The sequence below is a fragment of the Theobroma cacao genome, chromosome 3, assembly GCF_000208745.1.
Source record: "Theobroma cacao cultivar B97-61/B2 chromosome 3, Criollo_cocoa_genome_V2, whole genome shotgun sequence".
Lineage (NCBI taxonomy): Eukaryota > Viridiplantae > Streptophyta > Magnoliopsida > Malvales > Malvaceae > Theobroma > Theobroma cacao.
Window position 1 is genome coordinate 26,767,250 of NC_030852.1, and position 18,038 is coordinate 26,785,287.

General features: G+C 36.0%; 5 protein-coding genes across 10 annotated transcripts; 2 read left to right on the forward strand and 3 right to left on the reverse strand.

Moving 5' to 3' along the window:
• LOC18605240 (cell division cycle 20.2, cofactor of APC complex) lies at positions 367-4,233 on the forward strand. Its single transcript, XM_018117097.1, has 8 exons — positions 367-486; positions 1,708-1,806; positions 2,074-2,265; positions 2,479-2,745; positions 2,846-2,948; positions 3,043-3,359; positions 3,646-3,807; positions 3,896-4,233. Exons 1-8 carry the CDS (start codon positions 367-369, stop codon positions 4,037-4,039), a joined length of 1,404 nt encoding a protein of 467 aa, XP_017972586.1. The 3' UTR covers positions 4,040-4,233.
• Positions 4,273-6,872, reverse strand: LOC18605241 (superoxide dismutase [Fe], chloroplastic). Of its 4 annotated transcripts, none has more exons than XM_007038143.2 (9): positions 6,557-6,872; positions 6,431-6,477; positions 6,128-6,202; positions 5,646-5,834; positions 5,401-5,572; positions 5,157-5,275; positions 4,981-5,007; positions 4,832-4,855; positions 4,273-4,714 (listed from the first exon to the last, which is right to left on the reverse strand). In XM_007038143.2, exons 1-9 carry the CDS (start codon positions 6,612-6,614, stop codon positions 4,505-4,507), a joined length of 921 nt encoding a protein of 306 aa, XP_007038205.2. In that variant the 5' UTR covers positions 6,615-6,872; the 3' UTR covers positions 4,273-4,504. The 4 variants fall into 4 exon arrangements, with proteins under 4 accessions (XP_007038205.2, XP_017972312.1, XP_007038206.2 ...); XM_018116823.1 differs by having other exon boundaries at positions 6,431-6,480; positions 6,557-6,706; XM_007038144.2 differs by lacking the exon at positions 6,431-6,477 and having other exon boundaries at positions 6,557-6,851.
• Positions 7,850-9,842, reverse strand: LOC18605242 (putative pterin-4-alpha-carbinolamine dehydratase). Its single transcript, XM_007038145.2, has 3 exons — positions 9,324-9,842; positions 8,324-8,516; positions 7,850-8,165 (listed from the first exon to the last, which is right to left on the reverse strand). Exons 1-3 carry the CDS (start codon positions 9,675-9,677, stop codon positions 8,074-8,076), a joined length of 639 nt encoding a protein of 212 aa, XP_007038207.1. The 5' UTR covers positions 9,678-9,842; the 3' UTR covers positions 7,850-8,073.
• Positions 10,116-11,317, forward strand: LOC18605243. The gene is made up of 2 exons (XM_007038147.2): positions 10,116-10,931; positions 11,075-11,317. Exons 1-2 carry the CDS (start codon positions 10,236-10,238, stop codon positions 11,198-11,200), a joined length of 822 nt encoding a protein of 273 aa, XP_007038209.2. The 5' UTR covers positions 10,116-10,235; the 3' UTR covers positions 11,201-11,317.
• On the reverse strand, positions 11,455-14,607 carry LOC18605244 (metacaspase-1). 3 transcript variants are annotated; one of them, XM_018116734.1, is made up of 6 exons: positions 13,983-14,607; positions 12,701-13,031; positions 12,351-12,471; positions 12,045-12,121; positions 11,918-11,946; positions 11,455-11,685 (listed from the first exon to the last, which is right to left on the reverse strand). In XM_018116734.1, the coding sequence occupies exons 1-6, from the start codon at positions 14,353-14,355 to the stop codon at positions 11,663-11,665; spliced, it is 954 nt and encodes a 317-aa protein (XP_017972223.1). In that variant the 5' UTR covers positions 14,356-14,607; the 3' UTR covers positions 11,455-11,662. The 3 variants fall into 3 exon arrangements, with proteins under 3 accessions (XP_017972223.1, XP_017972222.1, XP_007038210.2); XM_018116733.1 differs by having other exon boundaries at positions 12,040-12,121; XM_007038148.2 differs by having other exon boundaries at positions 11,918-12,121; positions 13,983-14,606.

Here is an 18,038-nt window from a genome sequence, read left to right on the forward strand (position 1 = left end):
TGTTCCATTCAAGCAACAAATTACACCCTTATCAAACAACTACATTGCAGAGTGGTGCAGGAAGATATGAAGTGCAGACAGGGCGGAGGGATGGTTTAGTCTCTTCAACCAAAAATGCAGAGTCTCCTCCTCCGTCAGCATCAGTGTCTGATACCGTTTTGTTATTTGCGAAAAAAAAGGCCTAACTACAACTGATATGATTCTTCTTCTATTTAAAAATCGTCACTTACAATATTTCAGTGGCCAATTTTTTTCCCCAAACTTTCATGCAATTTTGAGCTGTCTGTAGGAGCTCACACTATTGGGGTCACGCATTGCTCACACATCAAAGGTCGTCTTTACAATTTTAAGCATCCTGATCTAGCCATGGATCGTTTCCTCCTGAAATCGCTGAGATTCAGATGTCCCTCTGATACAGCAACAGAAGCTGACCTTGATCCATTTCCATTGAGACTACACCTTATGGATATTTCAGACTACAAGCAGGTACTGGCTCATAAAGGCATTCTCCGAATGGATCGAGAGCTGGCATTAAATCGATACAAGGGCCATTGTGAGAAACATAGCAGATTCCCTTGATTTCCTTATCAGATTCGGTGCTGCTATGGTTAAACTAGGAGCAATTGAGTTAGAAGATATTGTAGGGCCACTAACAAGCACCCCCTACCCGAACAAAAAATTCCAGGGTTTGTACAGGTGAAAGAAGCTTTGCATGCGAGCTGCGACTTTGTTTTCCTATTTACTGCAATTTTGAATATGATTGGTTCCTGGCAACTGTTTTTGCTGTTATACTTCATTGTATGCAATAAAAGTTGACAGGTGATCCTCCGTTTTCAACATTGAAATATTGAATGTGTAATATCCCAGTTTTTCTTTTATGCTCATCATTTTTTACATATTAACCTTCATATTTGTACATCGAGGATGCCTGCGGGATTTGGGAAGAATCGATCGCAACTGGTAAAAGAATTTCTTAAGAAAATAGAATGACAATCATCTACCGTTGAATTCTTAGAAAGGTGATGCTTGGAAAGAAAAAACCTGAAACAACATGTAAATATCCTCGGGGCAAACATAAATAATAGCGATTTATCCATTATAGTACAATGTTTCCAGAATTTCTTACAACACAATCCGGGCTTAATGGTCGTGCTTAACGCCAGTCCAGAGACTTGGACTTCACTTTCTCTGGTCATAGAACGGTAGGCCAGGAAAACCCAATAACATGGGCCATGAACCTAATACTTTTTAAAAATCGAGGTTATAATCCAACCCATTTTTTCAATTTACCCTATGGGATTGGACTCGACCCCATCTTTGAACAATTACAACGGTTGGTCCTTTTGGCGGGAGACAGATGTCAAGGCCTCCCCTGTTCCACTCTGTTGTAATTCCTTCTTTTCTTGCTTTCTAAACAAAGAGGGCAAAGACTCCAGAGTATTTTGGAACCTCAAAATGGATCAGAGCGCTATGTGGAAACTCCTTGAATCGGATTGGTACTCTCCAAGACGACTCCATGACAGTCCCACTGAATACGATTTTCCGGTGCCCATGATCTTTCCCTTTTATATTATTTTTCTCTCTTCTTCTATCAAGAAACACCCATTTTGTATTGTTCTTTACTGTTTTTCATTGAATGTTTTATAAGTAGTATTAGTTAATTACTACTTTCTTGTTATTTGTTTTTACTTTTGGGTGTTTGCAAAGGGGGATCGCTTTTTACCCAACAGAAGTTTGATGAATCTTGATAAAGCCCACAGTTTGTTGACAAATAGGACCAAAGAGTTCAACACTTCAAAATGCGATGTACGTTTCATTATGTTTCCTTCTAATTTATAGTTTCTTGGGTTCTGAATTTCGTGGAAATTTCATTTTGGTTTTCTCATGTTTTTGCCATATTGATATACATCAAACCATTACAAAAGAATATCTTGATTCTTGGGTTTCACTTGGTTTTGGATTGTCTCCTTGCGGTTGTTCGCCTTGTGACTAGAATTTGATTTGGACATGGTGAAAATCTTGAGATGAGGAAACTGAGAGTTGGTTTCTTATTTTTCTGTTGATTGCTGGCAGCAAGTTTATCGACAGAAGCTGATTGAGCATCTGTCTTTACATTCCGAGGAGAGACCATCTAGGATTATGGTTTTCAGAGGAAGCCCAAAATCGAGTAGAAAGTCCATTCGTTTTGTTGATGAGATGAGACAGGAGGAGGCAGCGATGTTAGACACTGATGGCAAAAAGACTCATTATCGATGCATCCCCAAGGTACTCCTGCCCTGTTTTTGTATTTTGGATTTTTGTGAGTACAAAAAAATTTATCCTTTAAACAATACAAGGAATCGAATTGACTCTGATAAACTTGGGAAGTCCAAATGAAATGAAGGGACTGCTTGTTGTTTGTTATTCATCTCTTTAAGTAGGAAGGAAGCTTATACTGTTCATTGTTCAGATAATGTGATCAATGGTATGCGCGTGCAGGGGGCAAAGAGGATTTTGGATGCACCAGGGATTAGAAATGACTACTATGTGAACGTCATGAGTTGGGGTAAAAACAACATTCTTGCTGTTGCTTTGGGTCCGGAACTGTACTTATGGAACTCAAAGGACCAGAGTGTACACAAGTTGTTGCACGTTCGTGGGAATGATTGCCCTACAAGTGTAAACTGGTCCGAGGATGCCAAAACTCTAGCGGTTGGATATATGTGCTCCAACCTTCAGCTCTGGGATGCTGAGTCTTTTAAACTTGTATAGCTCTACTCTCTCTTCTCTTTTGGGATCAGTTTTATTGTTTCAAGGCCCTTAGAAGGTTGCTTAGAAGCATCATTAATATCTGTTTTACATACAGATTAGAAGCCTTCAAGGTCATAGTGGAAGGATAGCATCCACTGCATGGAATGGCCACATTTTAACATCAGGAAGCCGCGACAAATCCATTATCAACCATGATGGTATTTGAATCATATTCTTTCACCTCTAGACTCTAGTTAGGAAAATATTTTAACATTTTAGAGAAATTTCGCTCATGTATGCTCTCTTTTGCAGTTAGAGCAGTAAACAATTTGGCTTCCTGCATTAGAAAACACACTGATGAAGTGTGCGGCTTGAAATGGTCAACTGAAGGCAATATGTTGGCAACTGGAGGCAATGAAAATCTGTTATACATTTGGGAAGCTTCCAAAATGAGTTCATCCAAATATTTGCATCGACTCAGTGATCATTGTGCTGCAGTCAAGGCCCTTGCATGGTGCCCCTATCAGCATAATGTTCTTGCCTCTGGAGGAGGCCTGAGTGACGGATGTATTAAGATATGGAACACACAAAAAGGAACCTGCATTAACAGCATAGAAACAAAAGCACAGGTAAATCCAATATTATATATTACTTTCGCATAATTTTATAACTCAATTTCGTTACTCTATTTTCCAATTTTTTTTCACCAAAAACCTTCGTATTTGCAAATTTCCTATAAACCTAAGTTGCAAACTGTTAAGTATTAAGAAGAATTGATTTATATAATTTGCTAAGCTGGTGTTGTTCTAGGATTGAAACTGCAAATATGCTTTGTGGAAATGCGTTCATTTACTACCTACCAGTTAATATTTGGTCTTCTGTTTTGAGTATTGGTAATTTGATGTAAATGAGCAGATTTGTGGGCTGGAGTGGAACAGACATCACAAGGAGATATTGAGTGGCCATGGCTACAGCACAAGTGAGAATCAAAACAAACTATGCCTGTGGAGGTACCCTTCCATGACCAAAGTGGGGGAGCTGGGGAATCACAGTTCCAGAATTATCAACCTATGCCAGGTTCAACTATTCAAACTTAAATTCTAAACCCAGTACAATATAGCAAAGTACATGACAATATAAGTTTCCCTTATTTTTTTTGTTGTAGAGCCCTGATGGAGTAACTGTGGTATCTGCTGAGGCTGATGAGACTCTTCGCTTTTGGGACGTTTTTGGACCCCCTACTGCTGGAAGTTTATCGTTTACAGATCTTCAAGGTCTTTTGTCTTTGAGGACGACTCTAATAAGATAATAGCATGTGGAGCAATCCTTCACAACATGAGAGTATCCTTCTCTGTAATTTATTCGGTTATTGTATAGATATTCAGAGGATGCTTACCAATTTTTTTCCTCTCAAACTCACTGGATATATTGGGTTGTAACTTTTACTGCTCTTACGAAGGAAATTAGTTCATGCAAGTATGCAACAGAGAATATTGATGAAAACAATATATCATTTGCCCATTTTATCCATTGTGCAGAAGATTTGCTTAAAATCACTTCATTTTCTGAAAGTGACAGGACTTTACTGATACACCACTTCATTTCTACATCTGACAGCTGAATATTCACGTATCAAAATTCAGCTGTCCAGGTATGGATAAAAACAAAACTGAAAAGAACAAAAGGATCTCTCTTTGACGTGCAAAATAAACCTCTATCTCACTTCCAAAGATACAATGAAGATATAATCACATCATGGTATATTAATCTAAATCTATTCAGCCTCGGAATCATCAGTGTCACTATCTAAGTACATCTCTACAGCTTCATCGTCAGTCTGTTTCTCCTCTTCTTCTTTTTTCCTCCTCTCTTCTTCCATTTCTCTCTCTGCAGCTAGGGCCTTTGCTTTTTCAAGTCTAGCACTAACTGCTTCCCAAGATATAAGCTTCTCCATGAACATTGAAATGTAATCCGGTCGTCGGTTCTAGCAGAAGAATAAATATTACAAAGTTTTTAGACTCACTTGACAACATTTCGTTAGAAACAATAAACAACCTCATAATCACACAAAGAAAAGCAAATTACAACCCATGAAACTTACCTGGAAGTCAAGGTAATAAGCATGCTGTTGACACAAGGCAAATCCCACCAATGGAATTAGTATTGGTTGATAAGAATAATTCTTAAAAGGAAGAATTTGGGAATAATTCAAACACACCAACAAGCAAAAACAGTTAAAACATTGATTACCTCCCAGACATCAATAGTGAGTAGTGGCTGCAGAAAATCAACAGATGATATATATTAGATGTATAGAACTAACAAATATTATAGTGTGAGTAGATTGCTTTCTACTATCGCAAAAATCAAATTGTACATTACACTTGAAACATGAATTACAAGTGTGCAGCGAGGAATGTACTCACGAAGTAGTCCCAAACAAGGGGATTCACGGCATTTGGACTTTTTACAACTACAAGCTTTTTGTCCTTCTCTGATGGCCAAGGATTTACCGCATTTTCCACATCAAGCCTATTGGCCTTGTCTGGATAGAAAAGATAGACACATTACGGTCCAAATTTTGCTAAGAACTTGAGATATTAACGGGAATTAAGTAAAGATGCCATGCTGCGGGAATTAAGTAAAGATGCCATGCTGAGTGGTACCCACATGCAAGCCATGCCCAGCCAGAACCAAATTGAGCAGCTGCAGCAGACTTGAACTCTTGGATAAATTGTTCGAAAGACCCAAAATCTCTTTCAATTAGATCTAGAAGATCTCCAGATGGTTTTCCTCCACCACCTGGTTTCATTGATTCCCAGAAGAAGTCATGGTTCCAGGCCTGCAAACAGATCATAAAATTTAAAAGGCAAATATAATATGCGATTTTAGATTTACTAATGTGTGTGACATACCTGTGCAGCATTGTTAAAGGCAGGGAGTATATCACCGTTGTTGTATGAAACAATTATAATGTCTTCTAAGGGCAACCCTTCTAGCTCTGTTCCTGCAATTTGCTTGTTTAGGTTCTCCACATAGGTTCTATGGTGCTTTCCCCAATGATACTCCAGGGTTTGTCGGCTCATATGTGGTTCCAATGCATTCTGGGCATATGAACAAATAACAAATATTTCAACTCTGTTTGCATATGTTTATTTCTTTTGATTTCTTTTTATTTAACCTGGCACATGCACATTAGCAAATGCTGTAGATTTGTCTAAACAAAGTAACAGATTATGTTTCTGGCAACAAGCTTAGCAATAGGGTCTCTTTTGCTTTCTTATGCCCAATTAATACCAATGCAAACTACTCTAAAAGATTGTATTTTGAGTTTCCAACAAAAAATGTTTCAATTAAAAACGATACAAAAAAACAAAGGAAATTTTTGAATTTTTACCAGCGTATATGGAGGAGGCTTCAGCTCGAACTTTGCCGTTATCAAATTAGTAGCAACCTTCCTCCAAAAGCGTCTCTGCAACAGACAAATTGAGTCTTTGACTAAGAAAATGGGAGAAAACAAATGACTTCTAGCGTAATGCATCTGCTTGAAAAGCTAGAAAAACTCTATAAAACTTTGAAACATTTCATCGAACAGCATTAATACACTCTACTCTCCACAACCCATTTTCATAAGCGGAATTCCTCTGAACAATAGAACAGATGAAAGGGCAGGTGCAGCAAAAAAATACGGAAGCAAAACCTGGGGTATTGTACATGGCAACGAGCTAGTAAACGGTCCACGAAGCCCTGCTTTTGCAATTACCCAAAATAATTAAGAAGGATTAAACAGAGAAGGAGCGGCTAACGATGATAAAGTAAGAGCAACCTTGGGAGGGAAGTAACGGGAACGTAAGTGAAGTAGCCATGGAAGCAGCTGCCGCCATTCCTCGAGTAGGTTTGTCGGAATTTTTTGAAATCTTGGACAAGGCAACCGGCAGATATGGGACATTTAAAAAGAGGTGGGAAGAGCTGGGTTTAACTGCCACATCGGCCGTTTATGCCATTAAATGGCCGCCACGTCAGATGGGTCTCTCCGTTTTGCGAGGATAATTTCGAACTACACTTGTTGCCATGGTGTCTCGGACATGCTCGTACTTCTTTCTCTCTTTTGAGCAGTACATAGTGTGCAACATAGTACTCTATGTACTATCCAACTATCCCGGTCGATTTAGTGTTGATCTATGTTTGTTTGTAATGAGGTAATATTTTAAAAAATATATTTTTAAATTATTTACAAATTTTAAATAAAATTTTACTTTTTATTAAATTTAATTAAATTTTTATATTTTAATATAAATCAAATTAATCAAAATATCATTTATCATTTAAATTAATTTGTATTAATGTGGTATGTTGACATGTTATTGATGACATGATTATTTTAATTTTTTTAACATTCACGACAACATCACGTTATATAAAAATAATAAATAATATTTTAATTAATAATAATTAATAAATTATTAATTATAAAAAATTAATTTAATTTAAAATAAAAATATATAAATTTAATTGAACATCATAAAAAATAAATTTTTGCAAATAATTTAAAAAAAAATAAATATTATGTCAATTATAATTCTCACATTTACAGAACGATGAAGATATATAAAAATGAGTAAGGTGAAATTTGAGTTGAAAGCCTAAGCATTAGTTTCATGTGAAAAAAATTGTATTTCGCAATGTAACCGCAGTGCAATTGGCACTAGATAAATGCAACGTAACCATAATACCATAAAAGATCTTTTGTTTTTTCCTTTCCTCTTAAATTTGATTTGGAGACTTTCAAACTCAAATTGGAAACTGTAAGTTTTAAACTTTACAGTAACTTTTAATTTAAGTAAGCAACTTATAGCAAAAAAAATGTTAGCATACTATTAAGGTTACCCATGACAGACAAATTTGTGGCATGTAAGGCAGCCAAGATTTCAGCATTGTTCATTTATGTTTGATCTCCATTCACAGCTCTGAATTGTTTGTTCTATCTTCCAACAATAGTCATTTCGTGACAATACCTTCAGTTCTCCCTTGTGCCATGGCACGAAGATCATGGAGTTCAGCCAGTACTTCATACAATCCCTCCTTCAAGCCAGGCCATAAAGTCAAGTAAAGGATAAGATTTGAAGGGTTAAAAATTGATCTTTAATGATTGGCAATAAAATCAACAAATGATCCATATACACAAGCTTAAGAAAGATGGGTAAAAGTACATAACAAAAAACGTTGAATCTCCCATCAACTGCATTGCAGTATCGTGAGTGTTTCTTCTGATGGAGTTGCAACGGTGACCTCATGGTCCGAAATACTCCAGCATATGCTGAAGAAGGGAAAACAGTGCTTCAATTAAGCCCAAATTCTTTTATGGGGAGCAAGATCTGATGTTTTTATTTCATCTATCTTGGCAGCCACAATGAAATCATTCATGCTCAGGCCTCCTGCAATTCCAAATAAACACTTCCGGTAAGCCTGATAAAAAGGATCATGGCACAAACCACTCCTATTTAGCTGCAGAATAAAAATGAATATTGCAATTCCTGGAAGGGGATGATTTTTGCAGGCAACTAGAGGAAAAATGCTAAGTTGGAAAGTTTACCAACGGAAGCAGTCCACAGCTCAGCTCTGACTTGATTTGGCTCTTCCAAGTGGAGATTTGGAAAATGCCCAGTGGCTTCTATAACCTTATAAATCCTATTGATCAGTTCAACTCCACATTTGAAATCTCTCAATTTCCACAAACACTGCAGTTTAAGTCCCCCTTCTTCATCCAACAGCCTCCAACCAACAACCTACAAAAGCAAAAACTCACATTTTCAACAGTAATACTCAGAAATATACCACTTTGACACACGGACTTTCAAATGCAGATTTGCAGATAGGTATCTAAGAATAACCACTACATCACAACAACTAAAAGTACTTCTACAAGATGTTATCAATAATATTTTTCCTTCATCCCCTGGCATACACTTGCTGTAAAAGGATCTATCTCAGTGAGAAAAATCATTTAATTGAATTCTTAGACACCAGCACATGGACAGAACTTTACAAAATATAGACTTCCTAGGCTTGAACATGGATAAAACTTGACAAAATAGAGAAACATTGCGCCCTGTCAGTAACAATCTAATAAAACATAAAACCTATAGCGATCTAGCAACCACAAGGGTCCATCAATTATGATATTTCCACAGCCTAAATTTTGAATTTCTAAAACGTAATATTGCCTAAAAATTCTTCCCTTGCTAAATGATGAAGAACAAAAATTGCTTCTAATTTGAAGGGTGGGGAGGGACCGCTAAAAGTATCATCAAAGCAAACATCAACATCCAATAGAGAAACAAAACTAAGTCCCCAAGTTCCACCTTTCCACAGTTTAAAGACAAAAACCTTGGGCATGGGAAATCGGAAAGTTTAAGAGTTCTATCATCGCCAAATACAAAGATACACCGAAATTAGCGCAGTGAAGCTCCATTTCCAAGAAACTAGAGCAAAATAATTCAATCCCATTAACCTCAATTCATAAACATTGTCATCATAAGCTTTTGTAACAATTAATATTGGAACAAAGAGCAAAGGGTTATTTGCAGAATCACCTTCTTCATTAGAGCCTTAGCATCATCGACTGACATGGGAGCCTGCAAAGGAGAAACAGGAGAACAGTCTTGCTGAGCAAGAGAGAGAGCTGAGGTTTTAGGAATAAGAATCTTATGCTCTGTGTTACCATTTCCCAACACTTTCTCCCCAAACCCACTCTCTAGTTCTGCTGGGAAAGGGTCTCTGGCCCCAAAATCACCCAAGAAGTCAGTGCCCATAGCCCGAGTTCTGATGGCGAGTCGACTCCGAGTTGGAAAGGAAAACTTGGTGACTAGGTGTTGGTGGTGAGGACATGGAGAAGAGAGGCGAGGGAGGAGGAGAGTGAGAGAGAGGTGTGTGGCGGTGGAGGCCATGAGGAGTTGGGCGTATGGTATTGGGAGCTGACAACGAGGATCTTTGTCTTTGCGGGCTTATCTAGTGGTTGACACTGAAGGTCGAACCAACAACCATCAAACCGGTTCGGAACCATTCATTACGCTATTGGCTGGGGCTATTCATCATTGTGGCTTTGGGAACCCACTTCCTTTCCTTTCTAGCACAAATTGTTTTTTCTCTCCCCCCTTGGCGAATCATCACACTCCAAATTTGATCAATCAAAAGGCTAAAAAGTGGTTCGAAGTTCGAGTACAATGGTTTACGTCTTAAAATAAAGAATATACCAAAAAAGAACAACCTTTTCTTGTCTTCCCTTATTTTGTCGTTTCTATTACACTCATGACTCAACGATTTACCAATTACCACCCCTTTTATTTGTGCCCGCGAAAAGGCCAACGGCTGCAATTCTTTACTTGAAACAACATTGCTACTATTAGTAATCAAACGGCCTTATCCTATTCAATCACGACACAATCTTTATTCTCTTTTGCCCTTCTCTCAATTCAAGTTCAAGCAACATTCAGAATTCCTCTGTAATGGCTGCGGACTTTCATTCGCAAGAAATCCCACAAAAAACAGTAACGCCCCCATCAACTCCAATGCCTTCCATGCCTCTGCAGTTGTCCGGATTTCTCAGTGGAGACACCATTCAGGTTGAGGGTGACACGGGGAATTTGCACTTCTCTGTCAAATTCAATGTCCATAACAAATGTTTGTCCAAGAATGACAGCAACTTTCACTTTCCGAGTTTGAATTCCCTGGAGAATGATGTCTCTTGTCAGAAATCAAGTTTCTCTTCCTACGTGACTCCTAAAAGTACTCAGGAGATAGAAAATCGGATTGTAGATTCAGAGCCATCGATGGTTGAGAATCATGGGATTGAAACTGAAAGGACGGCAAAGCATGATACAACTAAGAGAATGGCTATAATGACAAGGCTAAGGAGTGGGGTTATATCTCAGGTGAAGTATTTTCCTCGGATTTCTAGGAAGGAATGCAGGGATTTAAGGTCTTGTATGAGTATGACAATGAAACGGAAGAGAAAAAAGAGGGAAACGGAAGATATTGTACTAGAGAAGTTGCTTCAAAGACGTAGTTGTCCTGTTAGACCATGCAGTTCCTATATTTTCTTTGTAATGGCCAGTTGGGGTTCGGTTAAGTGTTCTTCCTTTGGTGAAACAAGCAAAAGACTGAGCCAGATGTGGTGCAAACTGCCCCATAAAGACAAGAAGGTTCTGCAATATCTCTCAATCTGTCATGATTTATCTTGTTTTCCAGCGAATTTTTAATGCAAATTTGATGCTGTGTATCTTGAACAAACTTTAGACTATTTAAAACTTAAACATTAGACTCATTACTTTATCTTGTAGTGCAGATATATGAGGACATCGCTCTAAAGGATAGTGCAAGGTATAGGAGGCAATGCATGCTTCTGAACTGCCAAGTCCCGGACCCGTCTCCCCATCAGAATAGCAGTATTGATGCACATTCAGCAAATTAGGTACTGCACGGCTAGTACAGCAGAATATATGTAACTACAAGTAATCTATCATTAGATGAGTTGAGAAATTGGACAAAACTAGTAGTTATTCAAATACATTCTTGATATTCGTTTTTATTGGTAGTAGCTTTTCTCTTCTCTTATGTAGAAATAAATGGTCTTCTGGTGTTTGTAGTGGCAAAGAATTGCTCAAATGGATTAGTTCTACTTGCAAGGCAAATGGATCATGTATCAGATCTTATTGCTAGAATTAGTTGAAGATAAAAATTATTACCTCAGAGAAAGAACATGAAAACATTTATGATTACAATTTATAAGTTAACGGACAAAACAAGACGGAATTTTTTTTTTCCTCAAGAACTGTACAAACTTCAGGGGCTTCCTCAAAAGAATCAAGCAAAGGTATGCTGTAATATGTTTAACAGTTACAGGGAGAAAGGTTTTTTGTACACATCAAATGTCTCACTGGCGGTTAACTGTGGTTCCTGCAACAAAGTTTAAAAAAACGATTATAAAATCAGTATATGTGATCATGGTTTTAAGTGCAATGTGAAGAGTAGTAAATATACTTGCAAGCCTTAACAAAAGATGATAAAGAACTTATGTTGTCAAAAATATTTCTCTAAAAAATTAGCTCCTTGGCCTTTAAAGTTACTAATCTTCCTTGGTATATATAAATTATACAAATATGTATGAACAGCCCACGTTTGGAGATACCTGTCTCAATCCACCACCAAGACTCCCCCCTGTTAAGAGCATTGTGAGAAGAGAAGAAATGAAACCACCCTCATGCTCATCTGTTTTATGAATGGTAGAACGCATTGCATTTAGCATGTTACCATACGTAGTTGCATGCCCACGTTCAATGGCTTGGATGAAGGAGAAAGTCATTGCACCAGTAGAAGCAATCCTTGATAGGGCCTGTTCACATAGCATCAACCGAACATTTTAGACTCCATATTTAGCTGGATATAGAGAAAATGATATTCTAGCCATCAACAGATAAATGCAGCTTGAAGACTTCATTTATATTGACAGCAGTTATCTGATTATCATGTTATCATGATAAAATGAAGCTGCATTTATCTGATGGTGTTTATCTTTAATATTAGTGAGATTAAAATTCTAAACATATGCACTATGACTTTACCGAAGTGTCTGCAGAAGTTTGATTATCATCACAGCCACTGAAGGAAATGACTTCCCCACCACTTGTTCCTTTCCACATCCCGGAGCGAGGGCGATGATCCTCCCAGAAATATTTCCCCTGCCTACATCCGAATGAAAACGTATACAGTTGTAGATTGCAAAATTAGTATTCTATGGTGCAAGGAACATGGAATCATATTCTATTTAAAGTGTATGTATTAGGAAAAGGCAACAATCATGTATATATCTCAGTGACTTCTCCCCTTATCACAATGTACCATCCAATGTTATATGCACCCACTTTTGGTATATTGAATTTCAAGTAAGAAATACAATAAAAGACTGACTAACCCGTCCATTCTACAGAGGAATGGTAAGTCTAATACAGTGCCACTATGGCAAGCATCAATGATTGCATGAAGCTTAACCCCATGAGGCAGAGGCCTGACAATTGTCGCATTGATTTCATCATCAACAATCATTCCCTGAGATTCAAAATCTGTTGGACAAAGTGTTTCATCGTATCCATCCACCTCATCTCCAGTGTAGTTCCTTTGCTGTGAGCCATGACCAGAATAATGGAACACCAAGGAATCTCCTGGTTGACAACCTTGAACAAGCCAATTCGATGCCATTCTTATGTTGTGTTTAGTAGGGCGCTTGTGAGGATCAGTTTCCTCCTCTGAAATTATTTCCAGGAGGGTTTCAGATCAGAAGTGGTCCGCATGAGCAACATTTAAATAAAAAGAAATAATTGCAATGAAGGCAAAGAAGCAATGGAAGCATCATCTAGTCTTAAACAAAGCATCACTGCTGCACCTTGGTGTAAGGAATATATTCTCGATGTTTCTTTTGGTTTGATAATGACTATACATTAGCAGCTTCCTGTACTGTTTTTATGTAATCTATCAGGCATTGTCACAAGAAGTGAAACATTATTTTGACAGTAAGAGATGTCAAAATGCATACCAAAATACGAAAGAGATTAAATTGAATTTCTCTTAAGTGGAATTATTAATTGAATGCCCAATTCAGTTGAAACAAATTGACCCATTATGCATGCATAAAATATGTGATATTCAAAGTTAGTTGGCTCATCAAACAATATTCACTATAGTTTAGAACCTTTCAAAAGTTAAGCAGCATTGATCAGAGGGAACAAAATCAAGTTTTCTTACCCAGCCTGTACTCCACCAAATTTACGGAAAGCAAGTTGGAATGATTCAAACTAGTTTACCAGAAACCAATAGTAAGTCCTAATTAATGTCAACTATTTCCAAAGTCCAATACTGGACGATAACACTAACCAATAACTGGTTTATTTGATTAGCAACGCGTTGAAATGCGCGTTTGTTTCATACATTTCCAAATGATTCAAGACATTCAAGTTATGGTCCAATCATTATTGAAACCATCCAGGACTGAGTAATTATATACTCTTTAATTTTGTTTCCTTAGATCAATTCAACACTTGGAATAGATAAATTAAATTAGGAGCAATCACAGAAAAAAAAAAAACAGAAGTCAAATAACACAGCATCAAAGAATCCAAAGTTATATTTTGTAATTTCAAATAAAAAAAAAAGGAAAACGAAAAAGCAGCTAACAAAGAAACTAGTGAGCGATTCCTTACCTGTAAGCGTGACAATGGAGGACTCGGGAAAACTGAAGCGATTAACCAACAAATACTTCATGCAATTGGCATCGTTAATACAACCTTTGAGTTCGTAGCCGGTGTTCTTATACGACACGCCGCATATGACAGCGCGCTTGCTGCCGTGAGCTTGCGGTGGCGGTCCTGATGGCGCGTGGTTGTAAGGAGAGGGACCCTGCAGCTGTGGCGGAGGTTGTTGGTAGTAGTGGCTAGAGGACGCAGATGGAGAAGGTGCGTAGCGAGGGTCGGCTATGAGGGTGACAGCTTGGCATAGGACGCAGCGGATGGACTTGGCGCCTGGCGGGAGCTGCAGTGGGGTATGGCAGTTTGAACAGTTGACGAGCATTAACATGGCTGATCGAGAGAGAGAGACAGAGTTTCGGTACGATGAAAACAGTCTTGTTAGAATGAAAGGAAATGGTTAATAGATAATGAATAATAATAATAACATATAGAAATTGAAGCTTTGGATTGATTATAAAATGAAGGTGGAGGTATTGGTGGGAACCGGGAAGGAAGGTGGGCAGGGTGAGTCAGAAATGTCCGTATTTTGAATTGCATCTTCCTCGAAAACGGAAACATTCCATTACATGTGAAAGTGAAATGAACTCCGTTGTGGTCATAAATTACAGACTTTGTAGACTATAGTTGGGTTTAATATTTTTTTTCCCTAACAAGACGATCATAAAGTACCTTGGAAATGTATTAAAAAATGTGTTAACAATAATAAGCGTCCTCAAACTATACTTTTAAGTACACAACTTAAGGAACTATGGATAGAAATATTTAAATTAGGTATAAATGAAATTATTTTTAATTTATTAAATTGAGGTTTTTTTTAATAATAATAATTATAATACTAGTAAGCAACTAAGCATTGTTAAGACAAAACGTGCAATTGCTTATTCTAAAATTTACAAAAAAAAGAAAAATTGATTCGAGCTTGAACCTCTAATTTTCAGTCATTTTCCCAATCAATAATTCTTCTTTGCCCAAATGACATTTAGGTTTTGATATTAGGCACATGAAGGGGCCCCTTTCAATTTCAGCCTCATGTTGAAGTTGCCACGTCAGCATATTTAGATTAGTTCAGAGGTTCTGGGTGGAGTGGTTGAAGGGTAGTTTAAGGATTTCCTCGTTTCAAAAGAAAAACAAAAAACACTAAAGTACTAAAGTCTTTCCTTTGAAAAAGTACAAATGACACGTTTGATTAGTAAAATAGATAAGAATAAAATAGAATAAGTATTATGTAATTTAGTATAATTAATGGAATAGAGTAAGAATAATTATTATGACTTATTACAGTGTTTGGTTGGTAACAATAGTTTTGAAATAAAAAAGAATAGAAAATAAAAAAATAAAAATACATTTTATTATATATAATTATTTATTTTTATTTTTATTTTTTAAGTATTAATAATTTATAATTAATTAAAATATTAATAATTAATAATTTAAATATTAATATTTTAATATAATTTAATTATTTTGATTAAAATATTAATTATTTTTATTTTATTTATACTCATTAAAAATTTAATATATTAATAATTTAATAAATAAAATATTAATAGTTTAACTATTAATATTTTAATATTTTAATTATATTAATATTAATAACATTTAAATTATATATATAATATTAATGTTTTAAATTTTATAAATAATTTATTCTTTTTTATTCTTTTTTTTTCTTTTTCATGGGCTGGTTGCCGGAAAAGCAACCGGTGTAACAAAAAGCCTATCTAGCACACCATGTGGCCGGATCTGACCACTACAGCGCCAGATCGACGCTTCTCCGATGCTGGATCTGGCTGTGGAGTGTTAAATCCAACTGTGAGATCTGATCGGGAAGCACCAGATCCGTTGCTTTCCGCGGCCAAATATGGCCTTTGAGTGCCAGATCTGGCTGGATCTCTGTTTAATGTTATCGGAAAGGACTAGATCGACGCTTTCCAACCATATTCGATCGCTGTCGTCGTCGTCGTCGGTGTTGAGTTCCAATTAGAGAGAGAATGAGAGAGGAAAGAACGTGAGAAGAGAGAAAGAAAAGAGAAAATGGAAAAAAAAAGTATTTATAGGTCTAGGATTGTAATATTTTTAAGTTATAAGGGGTATTTTGATCGTTATATATTTGAAAGTTATTTCATGTCTTATGGAATAGATATTACCGGAAGAGAGAAGGGGATAGATAAAGCTGGCTTTTAGCCTATTTGAAGGAATTTTTATTCTTGCAGAATTGCTATTTCGTGTCCTAATTTTATACCAAATAAAGGTAGAGGAAAGGATCGAGAATAGAGAGGGAATAGTATAGTTATTCTCCATACCAAACGTGTAGAAAAGTCTTTATCTTTTTATTTCAATTTAACTATATTATTTTGTTTCTCTCTAGTTATTAGCTTTGTTTTTCCTTTTACGAAATTTAAAAAAAAAATCACTGTATTTAATATTGAAAGTTAATTTTTTTATTTGTAAAATTGATATTTCATAATTTTAAATATCAACAAGATTTTTTAAAAAAATTGAAAAATAGGTTTAAATATTTAAAATTTAAATAAATAAATAAAATAAAATAAGTCAAAAAGTAATAATTTTTTGTACAAATCTAATTAGTATATTTCTTATAGCACGGTTATAGATGATAAATTGATATTCAAATGGAACTTTTAATTAAAGTTGCGGGAAAAAGCTAACATTTATTTTTAATTATCTCTTAGTAAAGAAGTTTATTTGACTAGTTGTTCACGTTTTTAATTTAATTTACGTGTTCTAAATAAACTACGTGTGTCAATTTGTGCGTGCTGGTAGAAACTGTATCACTCGGCAGCCAAAATCCACCTGCAGTCTTCGATGAAACGAAGGGTAGCTGAGAACAAGAAAATATTTAAGCCGACGTCATGTTGGAGGGCATGACAGAAGGCTTCTTCGCCGAGATTACCGCAAGTGTATTTTATTATTATGGTTACTTGAAAAAGCTGCGTTAACGTTAGAAAGGTTTCTGAGGTTGACTTGGTCGCCAGAGGAAGACTTTGGAAAGAATGATGGCCAATTATTAGCCATCAAAATAAATAAAAATATGAAAAGTATGTGTACTAGGATTTTTTTAATTTAATTTTTTATTTGAAATTGTAACATTTTTTAAATTTTTTATTTTAAAAATTATTTTAATTTAATTTTTAATATTTTTTGTTTAAATTTGTTATTATGGTGTTAACATAAGTACTAACTTGACATTAATGTGGCTTCAAATATTGACGTGGCAATGTCACTTCACACTTTGAGTTCGAATGCTAATGTACTATCACATTATCGTGTTAGAGTAATGTGGTACTGTCATGTTATAATTTGGATTTGAGCTATCACGTGGCATATCAAAAACATATAATATTTTGAAAAATAAGAATATCACATATTAGTATTATGATACGTCACGTGTCCATATCTTGATGTGTCATGCGACAACTTCTTAATATGCCATGATAGCTCAAGCTCAAAATATGACGTGGTAGTGACACGTTTACGTAGCACCGTCACGTTAGTATTCAAACTCAGTGTGACGTGGCATTACTACATCACTTTTACATGTTGACGTGATATTGTTACATCAGCATATGATGTCACGTCAATGTTGATGTTAGTATTATAACGATAAATTTAAACGAAAAATATTAGAGAGACTAAATTAAAATAATTCTCAAAATAAAATAAGGATATCACATGTTAGTATTATGATACACCACATGTCCATATTTTGATCTGTCATGTGGCAACTTCTTAATGTGCCATGATAGCTCAGGCTCGAAATACGACGTGGTAGTGACACGTTGTCGTAGCACCACCACGTTATTATTCAAACTCAATGTGACGTGACATTACTACATCACTTTTTGTATTGATGTGATAATGTCACATCCCTTTTACATGTTGACGTGATATTGTTACATCAACATATGATATCACATTAATGTTGATGTTAGTACTATAACGATAAATTTAAACGAAAAATATTAAAGAGATTAAATTAAAACAATTTTC